We start from the raw sequence: 22,344 nt of genomic DNA on the forward strand, positions 1-22,344 counted from the left end.
ACCTGCACATCTGCCAATGTGGTATACTGCATCCACTGTACCCGGTGCGGCTTTCTCTACATTGGGGAAACCAAGCGGAGGCTTGGGGACCGCTTTGCAGAACACCTCCGCTCAGTTCGCAACAAACAACTGCACCTCCCAGTCGCAAACCATTTCCACTCCCCCTCCCATTCTCTTGATGACATGTCCATCATGGGCCTCCTGCACTGCCACCATGATGCCACCCGAAGGTTGCAGGAACAGCAACTCATATTCCGCCTGGGAACCCTGCAGCCATATGGTATCAATGTGGACTTCACCAGTTTCAAAATCTCCCCTTCCCCCACTGCATCCCTCAACCAGCCCAGCTCTTCCCCCCCACCCACTGCATCCCAAAACCAGTCCAACCTGTCTCTGCCTCCCTAACCGGTTCTTCCTCTCACCCATCCCTTCCTCCCACCCCAAGCCGCACCCCCAGCTACCTACTAACCTCATCCCACCTCCTTGACCTGTCCGTCTTCCCTGGACTGACCTATCCCCTCCCTACCTCCCCACCTACACCCTCTCCACCTATCTTCTTTACTCTCCATCTTCGGTCCGCCTCCCCCTCTCTCCCTATTTATTCCAGTTCCCTCCCCCCATCCCCCTCTCTGATGAAGGGTCTAGGCCCGAAACGTCAGCTTTTGTGCTCCTGAGATGCTGCTTGGCCTGCTGTGTTCATCCAGCCTCACATTTTATTATCTTGGAATCTCCAGCATCTGCAGTTCCCATTATCTCTGACACTAGTCACCCTACTGTCCATTGAGTGTAAGAGTAGCCCACAAACTAACAACCACTCTGCAACACCTACTGACAAACATAAAGGATCCTATATCCACAGCTAATAAAACTAATGTGATATACAAAAGACCATGTAAGGGCTGTGAGAAATATTACATAGGCCAAACTGGAAGAAAACTGACAATAAGGATACAAAAACTCCAACTAGCCACCAAGAGACATGACCAATTCTCACTGATCTGAATACACATGGACAAAAGGAGGGCACAATGTCAACTGGGACAACACATCTATCATTGTACGAGTCAAACAGAGACATGCCAGGGAATTCCTGGAGATTTGTCATTTCAACCAGAACTCCATCAACAAACACATTGAACTGGGCCCAATACACAAACCACTGGAAAACAGAACTGGAAGTAATGCCAACCACCCCAGCATAAATAACAAGTGGGACAGAACACCAATACTTCACCGGAGGCACACTGGCGATGTTACTGAGCAGGTAATGCCACCAATCAAACACACTGGCTCAGCCAGCAAGTCTACAACTCCCTCCATCTAACAAATCAAAGCAATCTTTCAAAAGCCACATTAGATATTTTTCAAAGTGTCCATGTCGGTTAGTGAACATTAATGGTGCAAATACAAATCAGGACTGGTCAGCATATCCTCCAATATCTGGTTGTGCTTACTGTTTGTCTGCAAACTCGTCTTTACATTAAGGGCAGCAGTAGCTAGTGCTGGTGTTAATGCCTGGGGAAATCCCGTTGGAATTGTGAAAACTCCTGATTTGATGAGAAGATGTGGGTTAACCACGGATTCACAGCTAGAGAACAGAAGAAAAAGGATCAAGGGTACTGGAGTCTCGTGCATGATCGCATTACTCACATCCGAGTACACATGAGCAGATAGTGAACTAAAATTTAGGAGAAACAATGAAGAATTTGACAGGAACATTCTTGGCTTGGCAGAAGTCATTGTTAGTTTTTACCCATTTCTTGGCAACCATATAAAACATTTGGAAGCAACTGATCAGGGAAGCCTTCAAGTTGTCTTTGGAATTTAGAAAAATGAGAGGGGATTGATTGAAATGTATAAAATTTTTACAGGACTGGGCAGTGTGGATGCAGGGATAATATTTCCCCTACCAAGGGCCACACAGCAAGTGGTCTTTGTCTCAGGATACATAGTCACCAGTTTCAGACTAGGATAAGGAGAGATATCTTCACTCGCAGGGTGCTCTTATGTGCAGGACATTTGCTGAATTTGCTGGCAGAGCTGCAGTTAATTGCTATTGAACATGCAATAAATATTCACATTCTTCTCTGCCTCTACAAAATGCTGGAAAGTTTTCAAATTATTTTTTAGCCCTGTATTTCACCACACCAAAACATGATCTCTCTGACACTAGCTGGAAAGCACATGCAAAGTTGGCTGTAGTTATAACAAATATTTCTTGATGCTCTTACTCATCTTCATACTGATGACAATGAAAAAGGTGATATGGGAAGTTGGTATTTCTCAGGAGACTTTTAAGACTTTTGGAATAATTTATTAATTCAGTTCCACAAAGCCAGCGAGACCCTAGGGGAGGTACATATAGTGCTTAGTACATGTAGAGCACTACATGTTCATTGCTAACTTCTTGAACAAGACCCTAGAAAATTTTGATGAAATTGAACTCAAAACTAGAGAAAAGCCTATCTGATATAGCATGTGTGTGAATAAAGGGGCAGATTGAGAAAGATGGAAGGTAGTGACGGTGATGCACATAATCCTGGTGAAACACTAACCCCAAGAGGCATGTTTTGAATGAAATCCTTTATTCTTATGACAGTTACACGTAAAATGAACTTGAAAATCATAATCAAAAATGGTGCGAGCAATTTTACATTCTTGATTGATTTAGGTGGTTCAGATAAACAACTGTGAGAGGTGGGAAGCTCCTTTTGTAAATTTACCCTGCTGATGTTGATGTTTGACTTTGTTGAACAAACAAAACATTTCCAAACTTACAATTAGGAGTTATTCAGATAAAGAGCATTTATGTCATCCTGACCAGTATTGAGCCATCTTCCGACATGAGGTTCAATCAGCTTTTTCTAATGTTGAAGAACAATTGCAGCTGTTTTTGAGGCGAACAGTTATAGATCTCCTTGTCCTCTGCAGTAAAAGCCGGTTTAAGCCTGAAGAAAATGAGTTTATCCTTTCTTCAGCAGTTACTATAAGCAGTAACTTTTAATTGATAAGTCAGAGACCTTTTGTAGATGAACTAGCCACCCTGTTTCTCTCACAAGCCACTCAAAGCTTTTGGAGAATAATGACCAAAAAGCGACGTTCTAATCAGTACAAGAATCATAACAATCACCTCAGCAGCCCTGTGTACAGGAGCCATTGAACTTCTTTTTTTTATTCATTACACCCATTTTTATCCTGTCTCAATGTGTATGAACTTGATATTGAGTCCTGAAGGCCGCAATGTTCCCAAGTGGAAAATGAGATGCTGTTCCTGTAACTTGTACTGAGTCTCACTGGAGCACAGCAGCAGGCCTGTGACGGAAATGTTGACATGGTATTGCTGGAGAGCTGTTGCATGTTTTGAAACAAAGCGACCTGGCACTCATGGCAAGCACATTTATACACCCAAATTTTATTCTATTGTAGGAAGTGGGTGTCGCTGGCTGGCCAGCATTTATCGCTCATCCCTAATTCTTGAAAAAGTGGTGGTGAGCTGCCTTCTTGAACTGTTAAAGTTCATGCTCAATGCCCTCAGGGAAGGAGTTCCAGAATTTTAACCCAGCAACAATGAAGGAATTATGATACATTTCCAAGTCAGGATGGTGAGTGACTTAGAGGGGAACTTGTAAGTGGTGGTGCTCCGATGTATCTGCTTCCCTTGTCTTTCTAGACAGAAGCACTTGTGGGATTAGAGGCTGCTGTCTAAGTATCTGTTGAATTTCTGCAGTGGCATCTTGCAGATAGTACAGACTGCTGCTACTGAGCATCGACAGTAGAGGAAGTGGATGTTTGTGGATGTGACGCAAATCAAGTAGATTGCTTTGTTCTGGATGGTTGTCAAGCTTCTTGAGTGTTGTTGGAGCTGCATTCATTCAGGCAAATGTGGACTATTCCATCACACTTTGACTTGTACCTTGCAGATGGAGGAAAGGCTTTGAGGAGGTGAGTTACTTGTCGCAGTATTCCTAGCTTCTAACCTGCTTTTGTAGCCATTATGTGGTGAGTCCAGTTGAGTTTTTGGTCAATAGTAACTCTCCATGATGTTTATAGTGGGAGATTCAGTGATGGTAATACTATCAAAGGTCAATGAGCCGTGGTTAGGTTGTCTCTTATTGATGACAATCTGGCATTTGAATGTTACTTGCCAGATGTCAGCCCAAGCAGCAGGTGGCTCAGTGGTTAGCACTGCAGCCTCACAGCGCCAGGGACCCGGGTTCGATTCCCGCCTTGGGCGACTGTTTGTGTGGAGTTTGCACATTCTCCCTGTGTCTGTGTTGGTTTCTTCCAGGTGCTCCGGTTTCCTCCCACAGTCCAAAGATGTGCAAAGATGTGGATCGGCCACGCTAAATTGCCCACAGTATTCAGGAATGTGTTTGGGTTATAGGGGGATGGTTCTGGGTGGGATGCTGCAAGAGGCGGTGTGGACTTGTTGGGCCGAAGGGCCTGTTTCCACACTGTAGGGAATCTAATCTAATCTAATCTAAACATATATAGAAAGAGCACACGTACAAACCAGATAATCAATTAGACTAGCAACCACCCCAACATGTACAAATGGAGCTGCATCAAGACACTATTCAAAGGAGCCACAACACTTTGCAGCAATCCAGAACTACACAAAGCAGAATCGGAACACTTATATAAAGTCTTGAAAAGCAATGGATATCCAAAAAGCACAATCTACCATTGCCTCCGAGATAGACAAACAACAGGAAGACACAACATGACTAGAGTCACTAATCGCCCTACCGCGCATCAAGGAAATTTCAGAGATAACCACAAGACTACACAGACCCCAAAGTATCAGGGTAGCCCACAAACCGACAACCACCCTATGTCAGCTACTGACAACGCAAAGGATCCCATACACAAAACCAGCAAAACTGGGGCCAGATACAAAATACCATGCAAGGACTGTGAGAAACACAACATGGGCCAAACCAGAAGTAAACTGAACATATGGATATATAAACACCAACAAGCCATCAAGAGATGCAACCAATTCTCACTTGTCTCACACACACAGACAACAAGGGACACGCATTTGACTGGGACAACACATCCATAATCACTCAAGCCAAACAGAGGCACACCAGGGAATTCCTGGAGGTCTGGTATTCCAATGGGAACTCCGTCAACAAGCACATTGATTTAGACCCTGTGTACAAACCACTGAGAAATAAAACTGGAAGTGATACCAACCACACCAGCAAACCAGGGCAAATAAATAACAAATGGGACAGAACACCAAAGCTTCATGGGAGGTGCACTGATAATGTTACTTAGCATGGCAGCGAAACGTTTGCAACTAAACCCACCGGCTCAGCTAGCATGTCTGCAACCTCACCTAGATATAGTCCAACACGTTCATTTGAAAACACAAGCTTCTTGAAATAAACCTGTTGGACTATAATCTGGTGTCGTGTGATTTTTGACCCTGTCCAACCCAGTCCAACACTGGCACCTCCACATTAAAGCTGAACTGACTATTCACAATTCTGAGTTGCATCTGCCATCAAAATTAGCTTCCATCTCTAACATTGTTTGATTGTGCCACCTATGACTGTACTGCTTCTGACTGCATCACATCTGATATCGCTGTCTTTGACTGTACAGCCTCTGACTGTCCTGTTTCTGAGTGTACTCTCTCTAGCTGTTCAGCCTCTGATTATGCCGCCTCTGACTATACTGCCTCTAATTGTGTCATCTCTGTCAGTACGGTTTCTTACCGTACTGTCTCTGACTGTTCCAACTCTGACTGTGCCGCCTTTGATTATCCCATTTCAGCACTTCCACTGCTAGGCCCCTATCCATGTATTTATTACCTCTAGACTTGAGTCAGCACACTGCTGATCAGACATGTTTTTTTTAAGCACGGAAAATGCCCATCAGCCCATTGAGTCTGCACTGGTCAAAAACCACTTAATTATTTTCATCCTGTTTTCCAGTACTCGGTCTACAGCTTTGTATTACCTTGACTTCCAAAGACGATGGTCAAGTCAGTGAATGAATAGCTGAACATCACAAGGCATTCCAGATGGCATCCAAGAGACTGAGAGAGAATCGCTGAGAAGAAAAACATTGACCAATGCAAGGCAGGCAGGATTGAACGTCCTGTCCGTGCAAGGATATCAGTGGAGACTAAGATAAGGGACTCTGAATCTCACAGAATCATCAAGTGGCTGGATACACTGATCTGTCTTCTACATCCTTCTCCCACTTCAACTAAGCTCAGCAGAAATTCATACCACATCTATTGTCTGCTCACTGAATTGCACTGGCTGTCAATCTAGCTTCACCTCATTTTAAAATTCTCATCCTTTGTTTTGAACCCTCTCTGTGACCTCATTCTTTCCTGTCTCCATAGCCTTCTATTACCCCATGATACTTTGTCATACCTCCACTCCTATAACTCTAGCCTTGTAGTTATGTTGATTAAAATTGCTGCTACCTAAACGTCTCCAGTTATCTAACTCTATTTCTTTCTTTAGCACCTTCCTTCAGAGGCTAACTCTTTGGAAAAGCCTTTAGCTCATCTGCCTCAATATCATCTCGCATGACTCAATGTCATCTTATAATTGTTAATGCTGTTGTGGAAGCACCTTGTGAGATCCTTAGCTACATTAAATCCCTATTAATGTAGTAATATTAATTTTGGTCAGTACCTCCATAGCATTACTGGTTGAGAATTCTGTGATTCCAGCAATCTGGATCCCCCCTTTGGAATCTTCTCGCAAATCCAGAAATCCTGAGGAAGGGTTCAAGAGATCACGGATCATCTCATTGTATATCTGAAATGAAAATTAAATGAGGGAAATGTATTTTCATTTACAATGAAACTGCACATTCATTGCCAATTGCCCTTCACTCTTAGTAACCACTTTAACATCACAGCATTGTTCTCCATTCTTCTACAACAAGCAGTATTTTGAGAAAGGAAGATGGATTAGGTTTGAATCTTCATCCTGGAGCTCCACAGTTGCCTCAAAATGGAGACATCAAAAAGCCAGAGATTTTCAGGCTTGACAGCCAGAATTGGCTGAGTCAGGTGAGCGCTGAAGATCTTCAGTTGGCCTCAGTATCAAGTCGAGCAAAAGAGAAATCAGCCTGGTTTGAAACTATGTGCTTACAGATACTGGGTAGGGAATAGACCTTTCTCTCCTAACACACACACTGTAATGTTCCTGCACACACCACTAGTTAAAACATAGAAACAGAAATAACCTATTTAAAATTACAGATTTTGAAACTACTTATTCCTTTGTCTGATTACTGCACTCAGCTAGCTGTGAATAATATACTGAATTGAAAAGAGTGAACCAAATGTTCCACACCCATAAGATCCACAAAAGCTCATTTTGCTAGTTTTTGTGTCCCGATCATATATGATTTTTGCTGACAATATTAATGACATTCTTGTTAGGCAAAAGACACAGATGAAGAGTTTGCTAAATGTGATTGGGGCACAATTAGTGTTCAAAATTACAGTACTTTTAGGAAGTGTTTCTTTTTGTCTCTATTTTCATTCAAACTCATTTGTACATTGACAAACATACCCCGCGACACCAAGCAGCATGTTTTGAATATGATGAATGCTGAGCAATAATTAAGCACTGCAATTTGAAGAGAGTGCTGAATTGTAAGGGAAGCAGGTCCTCTAATGAGATTTTATCTCTGGCCTGTTCAAGTGAGTATAAAAGATCTAATCTGTCAAAAAAAAAGCATGTGTTTCTCAGTTCACTTTCCAATCAATTGTATAAAATTATGTGTTCATATACTCAACGCTTCTGGAACCTACCTGTGTTTAATAGAATATTGCATTTGAAATAGCTCTACAGAAGCCAGTATCCCATCACCAAGTGACCCCTTATTTACACGTGGAGAGTCCTTGACACTGATCCAGCATCCTCAAAGCCAGGTGTCAGAGTGAACAGGATGTCTGACACTCCTGTTCTCATCTGTCAGCCAGAGCTCGCTGATTAAACCAGATTAACAGACTCAATCAGGGAGCTCATATTCTATGAAGCCCACATGGCTAACTTCATTACAATCACTGATAATGGGAACTGCAGACGCTGGAGAATCCAAGATAACAAAGTGTGGAGCTGGATGAACACAGCATGCCAAGCAGCATCTCACCTTCAAGGGTCTAGGCCCGAAACGTCAGCTTTTGTGCTCCTGAGATGCTGCTTGGCCTGCTGTGTTCATCCAGCTCCACACTTTGTTATCTTCATTATAATCACTACACCCTTTCCCTCTGAGTCCAAGGACACAGGCTTTTTTGTAGCTTCTCCTGAGGCATTTTTGCAATGGGTCATAGTCCTCCAACTTATCTAGAGATCATTTTCATAGTTTTCATAACTTTGCCTCTGATACAGGTGGCATGTAAACTACAATAGCTCATCTCTTATAGTCTGGAGTCTCCCAGAAGAATTTCATTCTCTTCTACAGGCGACAAAGGCATTGAGGCGGCAGCATTCATCATGTCCATCTCAGATTCCGAGGTATCTTCAATGCTTGATGGAGAAGGAGAACCTACGAATTCCAAGCAGTCAGAAAGGAAGTCAATGAGTCGGGCACATTTTCCTCCTGCGCCATTTGCAGCTTTAATATAGTTCATGTACCTGTTCAGGACTGTCACGCCTATCTGAGCTTTATATGTCACTCGACCTGACCTTGCGTCAAGCATGACTCTTGCCCATACAGAGCCAGTCTCATGATTTCTACACCAAACTTTGTCCCCTAAAATAAACTGTCTCTCTCACTTAGTGGAGTCTTGTGTCTGGCACTGGCATTCCTTCTGCTGTTTTACCTTCTATCCAGGTCAAGAAAGATTAGATTAACCTGATGTGGAGTCTTCTCCTCATTAGTATCTCTGCTGGCACTATCCTGTAGTTGTATGAGGGATAATCCTATAACCAAATAGAAACCAGGACAGCGGTATATAGTGAAGCTGTAGGCTGTTTCTTTAAGCCTGCCTTCAAAGTTTGGATTGTTCTTTCTGCCAGACCATTGGACAATGGATGGTATGGAGCTGTCCTTTTATGTTAAAAACCATTCAACTTTATGAAATACTCAAATTGCCTACTGGTAAACTACAGCCCATTACAACATGTCTCAGAGTACTGCAAAAGATGAGTGCAGTTTTTCTATCTTCCCTGTGTTTAATGAATGAACTGTACACACATGCAGTCACAGTGAGCAGATGTCCATATTGAACAAGAACATTGAGCCAATGAAAGGACCTACATAGTCGACGTGTAACTGAGTGCAGGGTTTACACAGCCATTCACAAGTAGAAATGATAGCTTCTCAGAATTACAGGAGGCTTTAGGTTGTAATATTCCTTAACTAAATCCATCAGCTGTTGAAAGGTTTTAGCATCTGGTGCCTCAGGGAAAGTTAGGCTCCTAATAACTGAAAAAGCTGCCTGTCTACAAGCTGTCAGGAGAATTTCTCATTGCTTATCATCTGCCCCAATACCATTGCCCTGAAAAAATAGTGCATTCTTTCACATTTTAGGCCCTGTCTTCAAAAGCAAGATCAGAAAATCCAAGCTTCCCAAACAATGATATGATGCCAGAAATGCTTATCCCAATTCAAAGACAACTATGAGTGAATTTCTTCAGGAAAATACTTTTCTCTCATCACCATGCAGGCTGCTATCTCATCACCAAGTTGCCTTTTATTTACACATGGTATAACTCCATAGAGGCCGGTATCCTGTCACCAAGTCACCCTTCATTTACACGTGGAAAGTACTTGACACTGATTCAGCTCTGTCAGAGCCAGGTCTCAGAGTGAACAGGATGTCTGACACTTCTGTTCTCATCTGTCATCCAGGGCTCCCTGATTGGACCTGGTTAATAGCACCAATCAGGGAACTCATATTCTTTGAGGTCCACCTGGCTGATCTTGTTACAATCCTTAGAAACTATTTCATTGTTGTCAAGTCTTTAAACCAGGGGGGATAATAAGACACTACATTAAATGCCTGTTTCTTTTCTCTTAATAGATTCTTAGGAGAAATAATGCTATCAAATACCTGCTATTCACTGATATTATCCAAAAGGCCATTTCATAATAGTATTGAAAAAATAATTCTTCTTTCCTTTCCCTCTTTTTTTATATACTTTTCCCCTTATCGTAACTTTGTCTCAGTGTTTATGAAAAGCACTACCTAATGCTGGAGTATATTTCAGCAGTGCTCTCAAGTACCTTGCTCGTATAGCTTGAGGTACTGAGTGGTGTTTGCTGCTAATAGAATGCTGCTATCAAATTAAAAAGACATCTTGTCAATCACATAAATTATAACGTGATATATGGATTTCAGTGCCTCTGTGATGACAGGTACTTGGGCCATAAATCCCAAAGACTGGCAGATTGTATCAAACAGCATATTCCTGCAGCAGTTCACAGCAAAATACTGACCATACCTAAATAATCAGTGTGCAGATGATTATGCTGATAACAATTTGGAATTCCCAATCAGGCCCACAGTGCTGACACACTTGCATGCACTAGAAGCCATATCTATTAATACACAGCACCCTTTTTTCTTGCAAACAAAATAAACACGTATACACACAGAACCTGTTAAAATGCTAGAAAATGGATGACAGCTATTCTCCAATTCATTTCTCAGGCCAATGCCTCGATAAGTCAGACTCAACCTGTCTCGTTTAAAATTTAATTAAACTTTGGCAGTTAACTGTCGTCACCATTAACCAATGCATTGTCCATTGCAACATCTCGACTGGTCAGATTTCACTTGTCAACCAATTAACACATTCTACTCATTAAATATAAATGTCAGTTTCCCGTTAGATTGGATTTTCTTGTGAATTGTCCTGTTGAATGCAAAATGAAAATCTTCAACAAAATGTCTTTTTACAGTAATAGTCAAGTTCTGTTCTAGCAAGTTATTATTACTGTAGTTATTCTTCATGTATAATTCAAAATAATGTGTTATGCCTGGTGTCCTGTCAATCTGATTCTGTAATCATTCAGTGTTCACAGATTCCAGCAGGAACACAATGTCCACAGCCTAGGAACTATTCAATATAAATATAGATACTATGTTGATATTCACTAGCTCACTAGTGCCTAATGGGACCTACCTACTTTGTCTGGCACTGTTCCAAACTTGGTAGTGTAGATTACTAAGTGACAATACCAGTCACGGTACCCAAGTTTCTGGTTAATTGATTTTACATTTACCTCCAAGTATGACATGGAAACATTATAGTCCATGTTTTCACTTGTAGCATCGATGGCCTTGAAAAGATCATTGAGAGTTTGGACATAGATTCCTGGTTTACAGTCCATCCCCAGCATTGTGTAGGTCTTGCCAGCTCCTGTGTCAAATAAAATACTTGTGGTAAATCATTTATCTGTAGAACAGATAATGGTAAATTCCAATGGTGACAATTCCAATAAAAATTGTAATAATGATGGAATGGCTGCAGCAAATGGAAAGGTACTTAGACTGAATGTAGGTGCTTCCCTGACAGTATCATTTCTATTCCAAAAAGGGCTAAACATTATTTTTCTGTATGTGGTAGCTTTTACCTATCATCACATAATTTCACACTGCTGAGTATACCTGCATTAGCTCCCACTGATATTTACCCGTGTTATCATTTATTGGGCATACATAATTGCAGTAAGTTAGTGGTGGAAGATTGGGGGAAGGAAATTACCTACAGTTCTCATTAACAAATACTAAGCAAATAGTAGGCCTCGTTAGTTTGAATGGAGAGGGGAATGAAGCAGTGCTCAAAGTGCACAGGTTAAACATCTTTCAAGAAAATCCTGAAGTATACATACTGGCTGATTGTCTAATGTGACATGAAACATCTGAGGTTCTCTGGAATTAGAATTCAGTGTTGCAGCGACTTTCCAGCCACTGTCAAAGACATATTTCTGACTAACCTGAGCCCTAAATCTGCAGTCAACAGATGGCATGAACTTTCAAAAGGACTATTTATGAACTACTTTTTAACAAATGTCTCTTGAGGAAGTGACGAATTCCAAAGTCAGTAAAACCTGTGCAAGAGTTATCTCTGACTCAGTTACAGTCGTAGCGGTCCATAGCACAGAACAAGAAAACTATTCTAGTTTCATTTTCCAGCTCTCGGTCCATAGTTTTATAAGCTTTGGCATTGCAAATGCACATCTAAACACATTTTTTTATTCACTCTTGAGTCATAAGCATCACTGGCTGGCCAGCATTTGTTGCCCTTCCATTATTGCCCTTGAGATGTTTGTGATGAACTGGCTTCTTAAACCATTGCAGTCCATGGTTAAATATTATGAGGCTTTCGGACATGTGTGCAGGAGAGTTACAGAAAGGCAGAGCAGACTCCTTTTCCTCACCCCAGTCAGTTGCCCCAATGTAATTTAAAGATCCAGCATCGCAGACTGCTACTCTGATAGCGACTATGAAATGGTAAATTTGTTAGGTAAGTCTGAGGTTGGGGGAGGTCGGGGTGGTGGTTCAGGTAGGAATATTGCCAAATGGGTTAGGTGCTTGGTGGTGACTGTCATGTCAGGGTGTTAAGGCAATAATAAAGTGCCAAGGGTGTAAGATTCCAGATAGGTAAGGGGAGGGGTGCTGAGGGTAAGGTGCCAGGTATAGCAGGGGTGTGGGGGGTGGTGTTATGTGGCTGTGGTGGCAATTCTTGTGCATTTAGGCTAGACGGCATCAGCAGATGGGATCTATGCAGTTTGGTGACGAATGGGGGTGGGCAGGTTTGGAGGGGGTTTAAGGTTGGTGTCTCTGCCAAGGTGTAGTGCCAGTGTTGGGTCTTGGGTGAGGGTTATGTCAGATCCTGAAGATAGGAGATTGGGGTGTCAGATGCGATTTGAAAATGGGCTTTTGAGTACCTGGGAGGTTGTGGATTTGTCAATGTGGGTTCAGGGATTTTGTGGTCCAGGGAGCAGAGGGCTGTGTTGGGTCCCGAGGGAAGAGGTGATGCTCAGACCCCGGACAGTGCTCTTTGTGTCTTCTGTCAGATGTTCACTCTGACAGTTGTTTTGGGGAACGCCGGTGGGGGCTGGTGATGATGATTGCTGAGTGAAGTATGTGTTGTTTGGTTCCGATGGGGGACGGGGGTGGAGAATTTTCAGTCAGGGTCCAATGTGTGCAATGAATCTAAGGGAGGTGTAGCAGTACATTTCTGTGGTGAGTTGATTCTGGCACCCTTGCAGTTTGTTACTTACATTAACGACTCAGAATGCAGAATGTATGATTAGTAAGCTTGTGGATGGCACAAAAATTGGTAGTGTTGTTGTTAGTGAGGAGAATGATCTCAGGCTGGGATATTGATCAGCTGGTAAATTGGGCAATTGGATTTAATAAGTGCAAGCTGGGGCATTGAATATAGGAGCAACAAAGTCTTGTTGCAAAGTTCTAATATATTGATCAGACCACACGTTGAATACTGTGTGCAGTTCTGGTTCCCACATTATCAAAAGGATGTGATTGCATTGGAGAGGGTGCACAGGAGATTCACCAGGATGTTGCCTGGGATGGAAAGTCTCAGTTGTGGTAGGTTGGGTATGCCTGGAGCACAGGAGGCTGAGGGGGAATCTGAATGAGGTATACAAAATTATGGCAGGGGTAGATTGTGAAAATCTTTGCCCCGTGACAGAGGACATATGTTTAAGATCAAGAGCAAATGGTTTAGAGGAGATATGAGAAAGAATTTTTAATCTGGAGCATGATAGAAAGAGCATGCTGCCTGAGAGAGTGATAGAGACAGGTGCTGTTGCAACTTTTAAGAAGCATCTGGATGAGCACTTAAAATAGCAGGGCATACTAGGCTCTGGAGCAAGTGCAGACCAATGGGATTAGTCTAGTTTGGAGTTTGTTAGTTAATAAAAGTAGTTGACGGCCTGTTTCTATGCTGTATGACTCCACAACTCTAATTTGGGGTCAGTTTGTTACACAGTGCTAGACCAGGTTTTTAATCTAATTTTTACAGGTAACTATTAACTTCTGCAAATCCCTCTGAATTTTGATTTAAATGAAGACTTTCAGGTGATTCCATCTACAGGAGAACTGGCCAGTGGAATCTATAGTCTCCTGGGTATGTTATTTCAGGAATTCCAAAGATTGCAATTACACTACTCCCATCGATGCTGGAATATAATTGTCTGGCCATTGGAAAATCCAGTACTTGATTGCCCCGTTTTCCCTCATTTATTATCATAAAAGCACTCACAGTAGAATTTTGAGGCAAATCAAAATCTAAAGTTACCTCTGTGTTCTGTCGCCCTTTTTATTTGCTGATTTCTTATGAGGAGAAAGAGGTGATTAGCAGCACAAACTTCCCTGGATCTTATTCTATTCCAAAGGCAGCCTTGACTCTGGTCCACCACTACAGGGGATGTCAGCAGATATTTACAGCCATTCATGCATCTATATGAGAACTTTGCTAATAATTGATTCACGTGTTGGGCACTTTGGAGCTTGTTTTCTTTCCATTTTCCCTTGAATCAACCAGAGAATGTATAGGTTCTGGTAATGGATTGAAAAGTATATTACCATCTCTTTCAATAAGACTTAAGATCATTTTTTTTGCTTTTTAAGCAAATTCTTTTGCTTTCATGTGCTTGAAAACAAAACCAGGGAAATTGCACTTTAGCATTCTCCCCCGCCCCCACCTTCCCCATTCACGGGAATGTCAGATTTATCTTTTAATGAATTCCTTCCACAAAGCTAATTTTCATCATAGTCCTACTTTCAAAAAATGTTGTACTGGGAACTTATAGGTCTGCCTCATCTGTCCCATATATGGAGCGATACCTCATGCAAAGAGTCCTACTCACTAGGAGCTAGGTAATGCCCTTTAAAGACCCAAACTTCTCAAAAGCTAATTATTCCTGGCCTAATGTTCCTTCCCTAGCAAAATATGTCCTGGCATAATCTGCGCTCTGAGCTATCAATTCGGCTCAACATTATCTCAAGTTGGAAGGCCGTGTTCTCAATCTTCACTCCTGCATTTGAATTAATCTCGCCTGGTGCTTCAGCACAGTACTGAAGGATATCTGAAATATCCTCATTTGCTTGACATTGAAGCCCCATCACATGGCCTTCAAATTACTCATGACATGCGTTCCAGAAAAATAAATTCTTTCTCCTCACGTTATTCCTCCTGCAACACAGCCAAAGCAACTTCTAGGTTAACTGGTCATTCACCAATTTGCAGTGTGAAATATATTCTACACAACACTGCCGAAGGTCAAATTAATAAACTATGTTTTGACTGCATTGTAAAATAAATTTCCAACATTACCTGTAGGTCCGTATGCAAATACTGTTGCATTATATCCAGAAATGACACTGTTAATCAGGTCCTTAGTAGTGGCCAAATAAACATCCTCCTAAAATCAAACAGAAAACAGTTTTACTCAGTCCAGTAATATAGAGATCAGTCTTTATGCCAACATGTTTCAGCATCCCTAAGAATTTTTTGAATGTGTTAATATTGTTCAAATACTCATTAAAATTTCTGCTACTGTCGACCTGTTTTAATAAGGTAATTGGTTTCTGAATACAGGTTTGAATATGATCAAGTGCAGCATGGTGTCTTAATGATTAGTACTGCTGCCTCACAACAGCAGGGACCTGGGTTTGGTTACAGCCTCAGGTGATTTTCTGTGTGGAGTTTGCACGTTCTCCCGGTGTCTGCGTGGGTTTCTATTGGGTACTCAGGTTTCCTTCCACAGTCAAAAGACATGCAATTTAGGTGGATTGGCCATGCCAAACTACCCATGGTGTCCAGGGATGTCTAGGTTTTGTTCATTCGCCATGGGAAAGGCAGGGATGGGTCTGGGTGGGATGCTTTTTGGAGGTTTGGTGTGGACTTGTTGGGGTGAATGGCTTGTTTCTACGTTATAGGGATTCTATTTATCTGAGATATCGATCTCTAAAAGTGAATTATTTTATTCAATAATTATAATGATTTAATTGTGGTAACCAAATGAGGAGTGACAATTTTGGCATTAGGATCCCACAGGGATCGCAAGTCTTGTATCATGGCCTAGTCCCTGACTGCCAGTGACATTCTTCAAGTCAGGTCTTTCAGCACCCATACATACAATCTCAGCTTCAAACCTATGTTTTTCTTTCTTTACTCTTTCATGGGATGTGGGTATCACTGACAAGCGCAGTATTTATTAAACATCCCTAGTTGCCTACGAAGTGAATAGCCTGCTCAGACTATTTCAGAGGGCAGATAACAGTCAGCTACGTTGCTATAGTTCGAGTGTCACACGTAGGCCAGATCAGGAATGAGGGTAGATTTCCTTCAACAAAAGCATAGTATATTGACAACAGATTTCTTCATGAAATAATGATGTCTATGATGATATAGCTCTGACATCAGCAGTCACATACTGTGGAGACTCTGACAAGAGAGGGTGCAAGAACTGTACTAGAGAGTAGTGATACACAGATCAGTGTTCTGTACAAGAATGTAAATGAAAGAGTTTATTGGAACTCCAGAGAGTTAGACAGCTGTCACTCATAGATAAGGCTAAGAGAGAGAGATGCAGCAAATCTAGACACCAGACAGCCTAATCCAAGAGAGCAGCTTCTACAGGGTAGGACAGACCCTTTACACCCAGACCTTATGGCAGGCACATTCCATGAGGACAGAGCATGCAGAGGTTTATCTTCTATTCATTTGTTGGATGTGGGCCTCGCTGGCTGGCCAGCATTTATGCTTGTCCCTAGCTGCCCTGGAGAAGGTGGTGGTGAGCTGCCATCTTAAACCACTGCAGTCCACCTGCTGTGTTGACCTACAATGCCTTTAGGGAGGGAATTCCAGTATGTTGACTGGTGACAGTGAAGGAACGTTGATATCTTTCCAATCAGGATGATGATTGGCTTGAATGGGGGCTTGAAGGTGGCAGTATCCCCAAATATCAGCTGCCCTTCTAGATAGAAGTGGTCATGGATTTGGAATTTCTGCAGTACATGTTGTAAATAGTACACACTGCGCTACTGAGTGTCGGTGATGAAGGGAGTGAATGCTTGCGGATATGGTGCCAATCAAGCAGGCTGCTTTCTCCTGGGCGGTGTCAAACTTTTTGAATGTTGTTGGGGCTGTACTCATCCAGGCAAGTGGGGAGCATTCTATCATGCTCCTGACTTGTGCCTTGTAAATGGTGGACAGGCTTTGAGCAGTCAGGAGGTGAATTACACCACAGTATTCCTAGATTCCTACCTGCTCATATAGACACTGTGGTATCATCTACAAAAGTAGATAAATCTCTGATGTCAGCTCAAACCATAAAGGACATGAGTAAATTGATTGGTCTTTATGACAACCACTGATGGCTTCATGGTGACCATCACTGAAAGGGGCTTTCAATTCCAGATTTTTATCTGCAGTGACGGAATTCAAGCCCGTGACCACAAAGTTTTGGCATGTTTCACTAGTCTAGTGATATTACTATCACACAATCATCTTAGTCATAGAGGCATACAGCATATGAACAGACCTTTCAGCCCATCATGTCCATGCTGACCGACAAACATCAAACCGCATTATTTCCTTTTGCCTGCACTTGGTCTATAGCTTAGTACGCCCTGGCATTTTAAATGCTTGTCCAGATGCTTCTTAAATGTTGTAAGAATATCTGCCTCCACCACCCTCTCAGGCAACATGTTCCATATTTTTACCACCCTCTGAGTGAAAAACATTTCTTCAGATCCCCTCTAGACCACTTACCTTAAACTGATGCCCTTTGGTCTTATACACACCTGCCGTGGTGGAAAGATTCTCAATTTCTACCCTGTCTCTGTCTCTCATAATTTTATATATTTCAATCAGATCTCCTCTAGCCTACTCTACTCCAAGTAAAACAAACCCACCTTACCCAGGCTTTCATCATAACTGAGGCTTTCCGTCCCAGGCAACTATCTGGTGAATCTCCTCTGCACCTTCTCCAGTGCAATCACATCCTTCCAACAGTGTGGTAACTGAAACTGCATGTAATATTCCATCTGTGGCCTCACCAATCTTCCATAAAGTGCTAACAAAACTTCCTTGTTTCTATATTCTATGCCCTGGCTAAGGGAAGGCAAGTATCACATATGCCTTCCTCACCACCCCTCCCACCTGTGCCAACACTTTCAGGGATACATGAACTAAGATCCTTTTGTTCCTCAACCCTATGGACTTAGCATTCATTATGTGAATCCTTCACTTATTATACCACCCCAAATGCATAACCTCGTGTTTCTCAGGATTACATTTAATTTGCCACTGCTCTGCCCAATTTACCAGCTGATCAGTATCAGATTGTAGACTGAGGCCATCCTTCTCACTATCAACAACATCACCAATTTCTGCAAACTTACTAACCTTGTACATTCACATCCAAGTCATTAATGTATATAAGAAACAGCAAGAGTCCTATCCCTGTGGTACATCACTGATCGCAGGCTTCCGATCATGGATATAACCTTCCACCATTACCCTTTGCCTTCTATGAATACAACCTTCCACCGTTACCCTTTGCCTCCTATTTGTAAGGCAATTCTGAATCCAGTTTACCAACACGTTTTGCATCCCATGGACTCTTAACTTTTGGATCAGTCTTCCGTGTGGGACTTTATCAAAGACCTTACTGAAGGCCATGTACAACCCTATCAATATATTTAGTCACTTTCAAAAAACTGAATTAAATTAGACAGGATTTTCCTCTCACAAATCCATGCTGAATAATCCCTCACTGTTCAAGTGTCCATTAATCCTGACCCTCAGAATTATTTCCTATAATTTCTCCAGCACTGGTATTAGTCTAAATTGTCTGTAATAAACTGAACTATCCCTGCTGCCTTTCTTGAACAAACAAACTACATTAGCCATTCTCCAGTCATCTGACACTTGACCTATGGGCAGTGAAGAATTAAATATTTTTCATCTGTTCATATGTTCCATTACTGCAATACCTTTCTTGTTCCAAATGACCCTCCACCTACTGCCATTCTTTTATCAGAAACCCCTTGTGTGCAACAATGATTGAATGCAATCTCCTTTTCACATGATTGAACCTTTTTTGCCTCTTCTCTCTAAGAGTTTCTCCCTTGTACATCTGGAGAACAAACTGATCATCTACCTTCATGAAGGAGGGAGTTTGCCTAGACAGAGTGTAATGTGAAGATTAGAAATGGAAAGGTTGAACGGAACAAGCATCAACAGACAAGAGGCAAAAATGATTAAGAGGAAGTAGCTACAATAAGGAATGAGCACAGAGTATCAGCACCAAGCACTCCCAGATACCCATAACCACAGCCAATTCTTCAGCTGATCAGGCACCAAGCTTTAAAATTCCCTCCTAAACCTCTCTGGACATTCCAATAAACTTAGTCCTCAATCCCTCCTAAAGCTCTCTGCACCTTTCAATAAACCTACTCCTCACTCCCTCATAAACGTACATCTGTGTGCCTGATCCTCTCTCCCTTAATAAACCTACACCTCTCTCCTTCAAAATCTTGCTCCTCCCTCCCTCTATAAAACTACGCCTCTCTTCCTCCTACACCTTTCTGCACCTGCTCCTCTCCCTCTTCATTTAAGGCATGTCTTAAAACCTGTGATTAAACATTTCCATACATGTTCTTACAAGGCTCAGTGTCAATTTTCTTTAATAGCCCTCACGTGGAAGTGACATGAAACATTTTACTACGTAAAAACACTAAATAAGTTTGAGATGCTGTTGGCAACTACAGTTGGAGAGATTTGAAATTTAAAGGATCAATAACAATTTTACAAGTGATCAGTTCAAACAACACCAGTCTCATTTTTTTTCCACATTCCATGGTCAATGAGATTATCAAATTGATGGCGCACTATGTTGAATGAAAAACCTTAAGACAGTTAGGAATTGCCTAAAATCGAAATAGATGTCAATTCCCAAATCATTTATCTAATACTTGTCAAAACGTGGTGTAGATTCCAAAGCAGATCCCAGGAGCTGAATTACCCTGTCTAAATCAAAAAGATGGTATCATGGCTGTCAGTTTTCAATCAACACTTGAATTTGGATTACTTAATGGAAAACTGTACAGTTTTGAAGCAATTCATCTGAGGGAGCAGGAAGAATTATGAAGGTCAAGCCCCAGCAGCAAAAACTAATTTCTTTTTAGACACCTGCAGGAGCAAGATGGATCGAGGTTAAGGGGGGGGGGGTATGTAGCTCTAATCATTCTACTTTCTTACCAACAGGAAGAATGACATAAAGATAAACTGAAAAAAACAGGTTAAGAAGAAAAAATGCTCAGAAAAATAGAAACAGAGACTTTATTACAGTTAATTGAAGTAGTGAGTTCAAATGTATCCTGTGGTTAGAAGCCACTGCACGTTGATTAACAAGTTAATGTAATTCTGCCTCTGATGGATGTCTGGGTCAATAGAGAAAAACATTCAGGCATCAGTCCTGTTGGAATGAACACCAGGCTGCAGCATCAGACTAACAATCCACAGTTAATTGCCAGTCTACCCCAATGAGGCCAGCAGGTTATCAACTGTGATATTACATCAGTACAGCAGGTGGTTGCAGTTGAGAATCATGCCTGTAGTGTTAAAGAATGTCTACTATGTAGGAAAACTGGGTTATTCCTGGCAAAGGATAGAAATATATTACATAATTTGTTGGAGGGATTCTGAGTGACAGGATTTACATGTATTGCAAAGGCAAGGACCGATTAAGGCTAATCATCAAGGCTTTATGCATGGGAAATCGTGTCTCACTAAATTTTTGAAGAAGTGACAAAGAAGATTGATGAAGGCAGAGCAGTTCACGGTGTCTTTGTGGACTTCAGCAAGGCTTTCAACAACGTTCCACATCGTAGACTGGTTAGCAAGATTAGATCACAAGGAATCCAGGGAGAACTAACTATTTTGGATACAAAATTGACTTGAAGGTAGGAGACAGAGGATGGTCCGGGGGGGGGGTTGTTTTTTGGACTGGAAGCCTGTGACCAGCAGTGTGCCAGAAGGATCGGTGCTGGGTCTATTGCTTTTTGTCATTTATATAAATGATTTGGGAGTGAATACAAGAGGAACGGCGTAAGCAGATGGAGTTTAATTTAAATAAATATGAGGTGTTGCATTTTGGTAAGACAAATCAAGACTTATACACTTATTGGTAGGGTCCTGGAAGTGTTGCTGAACAAAAAAACCTTGGAGTGCAGGTTCATAGTTTCTTGAAAGTAGAGTTGCAGGTAGACAGGGTAGTGAAGAAGGTATTCAGTACACTTGCCTTTAGCAGTCAGTGCAGTGAGTATGGGAGTTGAGATGTCATGTTGCAGCTGTATAGCTGCAATGGCTAGGCCTCTTTTGGAACGCTGCATTCAATTCTGGTCTCCTGCTATATGCAGGATGTTGTAAACTTGAAAGGCCATTCAGAAAAAAATTACAGGGATGTTGCTGGGGTTGGAGGGTTTGAGCTCTAAGGAGAGGATAAATAGGCTGGGACTGTTTTCCCTGGAGCATCAGAGGCTAGGGGGTGATCTTATAGAAACTTATAAAATCATGACGGACATGGATTGGGTGAATTGCCAAGGTCTTTTTGCCAAGGTAGAGGAATCCAAAACTAGACGGCATAGGTTTAAGGTGAGGAAGAAAGGTTTAAAGGGGCCCTAAGGGGCAATGTATTCACACAGAGCGTGGTGCTGTAGGAAGTGATGGAGGCTGTTACAATTACAACATTTCAGAGGCATCTAGGTGGGTACGTAGATAGAAAGGGTTTAGAGGGGTACGGGTCAAATGCTGACAAATGGGATTAGATTCACTTGGGATATCTGGTTGGTGTGGATGAGTTGTTTCCATGCTGTACTACTCTATGACCCTATGACATCCATGTTGTGAACACAAACTAATTTAAACAGTAAGCATAATTATTTTTAATAATGCTTGTAAACATTATCATAGTAACTGTATAAAATATTAATGCAATGAAAGGTTATCATTTGTAAAAGAGTTGTAATGTCGAGGTAGTCTGTGACATCAAGTCCATGGCTAAAGAACCACAACAGTTTGATGATATACACTTACATACAACATTTCCACACACACAAACACTTGCACAGAATTATTTCACACTGGGAGTCTGTACCTGGGTGGATGTGTGATCAAACACCACATCAAACATAAATGTTCGTTCACGGGACCTATTAGCACGCAAGATGTCATCTGGATCTTCAGTTGGGTCCATCAAAACAACCATCTGCAACAAACAAAAATCCAGAAATGAAAATAAATCTGTAGTTTGGAAGGTCATCAAATAAAATGCTGCTTCAAAAATTAAGGAAAACGCCAGTAGATT

General features: G+C 41.7%; 1 protein-coding gene across 4 annotated transcripts in view; it reads right to left on the bottom strand.

The window, feature by feature from the left end:
• si:dkey-26i13.8 (kinesin-like protein KIF19) overlaps window positions 1-22,344 on the bottom strand; it is a 291,207-nt gene that overhangs the window by 204,981 nt on the left and 63,882 nt on the right. For all 4 annotated transcript variants that reach the window (XM_048552702.2, XM_048552699.2, XM_048552698.2 and 1 more), the window contains exons 3-6: window positions 22,135-22,245; window positions 15,303-15,390; window positions 11,221-11,357; window positions 6,666-6,791 (exon numbers count right to left, since the gene is read on the bottom strand). In XM_048552702.2, the coding sequence (XP_048408659.1) occupies window positions 6,666-6,791; window positions 11,221-11,357; window positions 15,303-15,390; window positions 22,135-22,245 (462 nt within the window). The remainder of the gene's footprint in view (window positions 1-6,665; window positions 6,792-11,220; window positions 11,358-15,302; window positions 15,391-22,134; window positions 22,246-22,344) is intronic.

Source organism: Stegostoma tigrinum, chromosome 23 (genome assembly GCF_030684315.1).
Source record: "Stegostoma tigrinum isolate sSteTig4 chromosome 23, sSteTig4.hap1, whole genome shotgun sequence".
Taxonomy (NCBI): Eukaryota; Metazoa; Chordata; class Chondrichthyes; order Orectolobiformes; family Stegostomatidae; genus Stegostoma; species Stegostoma tigrinum.